Source organism: Mobula hypostoma, unplaced genomic scaffold (genome assembly GCF_963921235.1).
Source record: "Mobula hypostoma unplaced genomic scaffold, sMobHyp1.1 scaffold_36, whole genome shotgun sequence".
Lineage (NCBI taxonomy): Eukaryota > Metazoa > Chordata > Chondrichthyes > Myliobatiformes > Myliobatidae > Mobula > Mobula hypostoma.
The window spans coordinates 781204-787203 of record NW_026948187.1 but is presented as its reverse complement, the minus strand read 5'-3'; the positions used below and the strand labels follow the sequence as shown (position 1 = coordinate 787203).

Sequence of the window (6000 nt, the reverse complement as noted above, 5' to 3'; positions counted from 1 at the left end):
TCTCTGATCATAACGTATACTTTCTAAACCAGGCAGCATCCTGGTAAATCTCCTCTGTACCCTTTCCAATGCTTTCACATCCTTCCTGTAGTGAGGCGACCAGAACTGGACACAGTACTCCAAGTGTGGCCTAACCAGAGTTTTATAGGCTGCATCATTACATCGCGACTCTTAAACTCTTTCCCTCGACTAATGAAAGCTAACACCCCATAAGCTTTCTTAACTACCCTATCCACATGTGAGGCAACTTTCAGGGATCAGTGGATATGTGCCCCGAGATCCCTCTGCTCCTCCACACTACGAAGTATCCTGCCATTTACTTTGTACTCTGCCTTGGAGTTTGTCCTTCCAAAGTGTACCACCTCACACTTCTCCGGGTTGAATTCCATCTGCCACTTATCAGCCAACTACTGCATACTATCAATATCTCTCTGCAATCTTTGACAATCCTCTACAGTATGCACAACGCCACCAACCTTTGTGTCGTCTGCAAACTTGCCAACCCACCCTTCTATCCCCATAGCCAGGTCGTTAATAAAAATTATTATCTGAATCGTGGCCGATTAGGGTAAGGGGAGGTGCAACGCGACCTGGGTGTCATTATACACCAGTCATTGAAAGTGGGCATGCAGGTACAGCAGGCGGTGAAAAGGGCGAATGGTATGCTGGCATTCATAGCAAGAAGATTCGTGTACAGGAGCAGGTAGGTACTACTGCAGTTGTACAAGGCCTTGGTGAGACCACACCTGGAGTATTGTGTGCAGTTTTGGGCTCCTAATCTGAGGAAAGACATTCTTGCCATAGAGGAAGTACAAAGGAAGGTTCACCAGATTGATTCCTGGGATGACAGGACTTTTATATAATGAAAGACAGGATCGACTAGGCTTATACTCGTTGGAATTTAGAAGATTAAGGGGCGATCTTATTGAAACGTATAAAATCCTAAAGGGATTAGACAGGCTAGATGCAGGAAGATTGTTACCGATTTTGGGGATGTCCAGAACGAGGGGTCACAGTTTAATGATAAAGGGGAAGCCTTTTAGGACCGAGATTAGGACAAACTTCTTCACACAGAGAGTAGTAAATCTGTGGAATTTTCTGCCACAGTTGAGGCCAATTCATTTAAGAGGGAGTTGGATATGCCCCTTGTGGCGAAAGGGATCAATGGGTATGGAAGGAAGGCTGGTACTGGGTTCTGAGTTAGATAATCAGCCATGATCATACTGAATGGCGGTGCAGGCTCGAAGGGCCTAATGGCCTACTCCTGCACCTATTTTCTATGTTTTTCCTCCTCCATTATTAACGCTGTTCTCAACTGCAACTCTTCCATTTCGTGCAGGTCGGCCCTCATACCACCCTCCCGCCACCTAGGATAGCGAGCTCTTGTCCTCGCCTGCCATCCCACCAGAGTTCGCGTGCAGAACATACTTCTCCGTAAATTCTGCCGTTATCAATGGCATCGCACCAACAAGCACATCTTCCCTTCCCCCTCCCCCCAGTTTTCGCTTTCCACTGGGATCGCGCCCTACGTGGCTCCCTTTTCCATTCTTCCCTCACCACTGATCTCATTCCTGGCTCTTTTCCTTGCGAGCTGAACAAGTGCTACACCCACCCCTAAACATCCTCTCTCACTGACATGCATGTCCTCAAACTGTCCTTCAAGGTGAGTGGACACCTCAACTGTGAGTCTGCTGTGGTCATCTTTTGTATCTGCAGCTCCCGGTGTGGACTCCTGTGTACCGGTGAGACCCGACGTTGATTGGGAGACTGCTTCTCCGAGCACCTACGCCCCATCCATCAGGAAAGGCGGGACCTCCCAGAAGCCACCCCGTTAATTCCACATCCCATTCCCATTCAGAGATGTCTATCCATGGCCTGCTCTACTGTCGGGACGAGGCAGACTCATTTTGGTGAAGCAACACCTTACATTCCGCTTGGGTCGCCTCCAACCTGATGGCATGAACATCGACTTCTCGAATCTCCCGTAGTGCTCCCTCACTTCACCATCCCTCATTCGCATTTCCCTCCCGAACCTTATCTCCACACCGGCTCTCACCAACCTGTGGTTCTCCTGCTCATTTTCTTTCTTCTATGGCTTTCTCCTATTGAATTCCCCTTTTCCACCCTTTATTACTCAGATTTCTGGCTGTTTGCCGCAACCCTGCCCCCATTTCGCTTTCAACGGTTCTTCTTCTCCTTCCGCAAACTTCCAAGTCTGTCTCATCTTTGGTCTCCAGTCCTGATGAAGAGTCTCCGCCTGATAAGTCGACTATTCACCTTTCCAGAGATGCCGAGTTCCTCCAGCATTATGTGTGAATTTTTCAGTAAGAGAATTCCATGAGTATATGTGGGGGGAGGTTAGCGTCTAATGGTAGTTCACATCTTCACTGTTATGCTGTATGTGTTTCATTTAGCAGTTCTGTAAGGGCAACCTGTATTGTTGTCAGCCTGTTGGTTCGTGTTGAAGATAAGCGATGATGAGGATCGTGGGCCATCCAATTAGGATGCTAGAACTGGAAGAAATCCGGAGCTAAGAGTCATAAGTTCAGTTGAAACTTTTACTTCTGAATTTTCTCCGGAACTAGATTTTTTTCTGTACATTAATGCTACATTTTAAGTGCATATTCCACACGTCCATATGCAGCATTCCACCAGTCCCTTCTGTGTCCTGTTTGCCAAACGGAACATTATTCTATAATCTGTCGATGTTTTCATCCTTATCTGTGCTGACGGCAGAGCTCTTTTCATTGTGAATCCTGAAACATCCGGGAAATAAATGGTATTGATTACTTCTTTCATGCAATAATTCCAGATTCTGCGAAAAAAACACAGAAAATACAAACATTAGGTGGTGATTATCTTGGCACCTTGGTAGGTCAAATATAAAGAGACAGTACATTGGTAAATGCAAGACCCTTAACAGTGTTGATGAGCAGAGGGATCTTGGTATCCAAGTTCAATGTTCACTAGAAGTGACTACAGAGATTGATAGGGTGGTTAGGAAGGGAAACGGCATGCTTGCCATATTAAACGAGACATTGCGTTCAAAACTCAGGAAGTTATGTTGCAGCTTTATAAAACACTACTTAGACCACACCTAGAGTATTCACCCAGTCGCCTTATTTTTGGAATGGTGTTGAGGCTTCGGAGAGGTTTACCGGGATTTGACGTGGATTAGATGGCAGGTCTACAAACTTAGGCTGATTTTTCTGGAGCTGCGCACTTAGAGTAAGACTTGACAGGTTTGTAAGATTATGAGAGATATGGGTAGAGGAGACAGACATCTTTTTCCAAGGTTCAAACGCCTAATACGAGGCTATGTATTTAAGGTCAGAGGGACTCATTTTAATGTAGATGTGGGGGCAAGTGTTTTTTTTTCACATAGAGTGTAGTGGGCTGTATTGGCTGGGGTGGTGGTAGAGGCAGATACAATAGGGACTTCTAAGAGACGTTTAGATCGGGACATGAATATTTGGAAAATGTAAGGACATGGACATTGTGTCGGCAAAACGGGTGCGTTTAGTTCGCAACACAAAATGCTGGTGGAACCCAGCAGGCCAGGCAGCATCGATAGGAAGAAGTACTGTCGAGGTTTTGGGCCGAGACCGTTCGTCAGGACTGTTTAGTTTAGTTGCCATTTGTTCGGTTTGGCATAAAATTGTAGGCCGAAGGAGATGGTCCTGTGCTATTTTGTGTTCGGTGTCCCATGTCGAGTGGTTTCGGGGTCACGGAGGCTAAAAGAGAGAATGAGAACAACAGGTTAGCTGAAGTCCAGCGAGAGAAATGTGAGAACATCCATTTCTGCAGGAGAGACAGAAACGCCGAATGTGTTTAAATGGTGCCGGAGTGAGGTGCCGTGGGCAGTGAGATAGCTCAAAGGTATGGTGTTTTTTATTGGAAGAATTATTGTGTATCAGAGTGAAAAGGACGTTAGCAATAACTTGGGCTTTAGTGGAGTCATAGCCAAGTATAGCACAGTAACCGGCTATTCGGCGCATGTAGTCCGTGCCAGATTATTTAAACTGCCTACTCCCATTGATCCGCACCGGGATACTAACCCTCAATGTCCTTAACGTTTATGTGCCTATGTAAACTTATCTTCATGTTGCACTGGGAACCGGTTCCACACTCTCACTATCTCTTGAGAGAAAAGGCTTCCCGTCATATTACCTCAAAAACGTTTCACATTTCACTCTTAACCCATGACCTCCGCCTGTTGTCCCAGGGAGCCGCAGTGGAAAACAAGGCTGCTTCACTTACCCCATCTATGCGCCTCAGAATTTTGTACCTCAATCAAATCTCCTCCAAATCCTCTAAATTCCAAGAGGAAGAAATCCTAAGTGATTCATTCTTTCCTTACACCTCATGTCGTCTAATCCCAGCCATATCCCTGTGGATTTTCCCAGTACATTCATATAAGTGGTTTGAAATATTCCGGCACATTTGCAGTTTGTGTGTGAATTGTGCGTTCGGCCAGGATGGAGATGGAATCCGTGATTCTGTGACCCAGGGGAGGGAAAATGGGAAGGGACGGGCGAAAGTTTTAAAAATATAGATACTGAAAATATGACATGATTGGAAAAAATGCAACAGGTTCGCCAGGCCGGTTGTGAGTTGCGAGGACCAGGGCGATAGTGATACCCTCCACCGATCACGTAATTCCGTCATCCGCTCCAATTTTCCTGCAGATCTGTAGCATCTGCGTGGTTGTTTAATGTGTATGTGAAGTTTCATCTTTCATCCGTTCAGACAAAGCACTGAGAACCAGATCTCATTGTTGGTAGACAATTGTGTCTGGACTCCATTCCACTATTGCGGTCTGCTGAGGTGCAGCCAATGTTTCTGTCGAAATTACGCTATTTATGCGAGAATTAATATTTTGATTTATCTGGGCTTCTCAAAATTGAGTACACCAGTTAAGCGTCTCTCCAGAACTTCTAAGGCAGCAACGCAGGTTGTCTATTATTCCCACACAATTAGATTATTGGATTAGTTTAAAGAATTTTATTTGTTTTTATTTTTAGCCGACGTATTTAATTTAAATACGTTATATATATATATATATACTTACGGAATATTCAGTTGTGTTTTGTTGCTTTATTATAATATCTTGCATTGTATTGCTGCTGTAAAGACAACACATTTCATTACATATGCCCGTGGTATTAAACTTGCTTCCGACGTTGCCTTCGGAGACCCAACTCCGGTCACATGATCCCGATAAGCACCAATCTGCAGCATCTGTTTCCGAGGTCCCACCCCGATGTGATGACGTGGCAGTCACATTGCGCATGCCTAGTTCCGAGATGGCCGGTAGCTTCCTTTCCGTTGTGTGTTGAAGCGGACAGCGTCGGGACTCGGGGAACGGATTAGTGTCTGTGGGGAATACTCGGTGAGTATTGAGGCCGGTCCCGACGGCGGTGATCTGGTGCTGGGCAGAGAGTCCCTTTAACGTGTCCGAACTGGTGTCCTCGTCCCACTTCCTGGACAGAAGCTGCCTGAGGCGATCTGGCGTTGTCGGATCTTCAACTGAAGCGCCTGAAACGAGCCGTCACTCAGCCTCTGGTGCTCTGGCCCTAAGAACGGGATGAGGCGGTGATGCCGGGACGACACACATTCGTTGTACTTGGGGAACTTCCCGTCCATCATCCGGCCCCGGTAGCGGATCCAAAGAGGAGGCTTGTCTCTGTGATATGTTCAGCTGTGACCACAGTTCTCTGCAGTCGTGGCAGAACAATTGCCTTACCAAGGCTGACGTATCCTAATGGGATACTCTCTACGGTCCTTTCATGAAATTTGGTGAGGGACAAATGACATATCGTTTGCTCTAGGCTTGTTATTTAGGATATTTTATACGGTTGTATGTACTATTAATTCAGTATCAGTATCCCTTCTTCCGGAGGGCTTTCATTGAATGTCCTTCATTCTCTTCACCAACCTCGTTTCATCGTCTCATTCCCTGCACATCTTGTTCATCCTCTGTCCAGACTGTACCCACTA

At 46.0% G+C, this 6000-nt stretch overlaps 1 protein-coding gene across 3 annotated transcripts in view; it reads left to right on the top strand.

Annotated features, from left to right (window-relative positions):
- The first annotated feature begins 5288 nt into the window (after positions 1-5288).
- The window catches only part of LOC134341622 (carcinoembryonic antigen-related cell adhesion molecule 1-like), a 29115-nt gene continuing 28403 nt past the window's right edge, over positions 5289-6000 (top strand). For 2 of the 3 annotated variants that reach the window (XR_010016798.1, XM_063039521.1), the window contains exon 1: positions 5438-5799. Coding sequence is in view for 1 of the 3 variants with exons in the window: in XM_063039521.1 (XP_062895591.1) it covers positions 5790-5799 (10 nt within the window). In the remaining 2 variants the exon portion in view is untranslated. Of the gene's footprint in view, positions 5393-5437; positions 5800-6000 lie in introns of those variants that run through there. The other variant, XM_063039522.1, reaches the window with a different exon arrangement.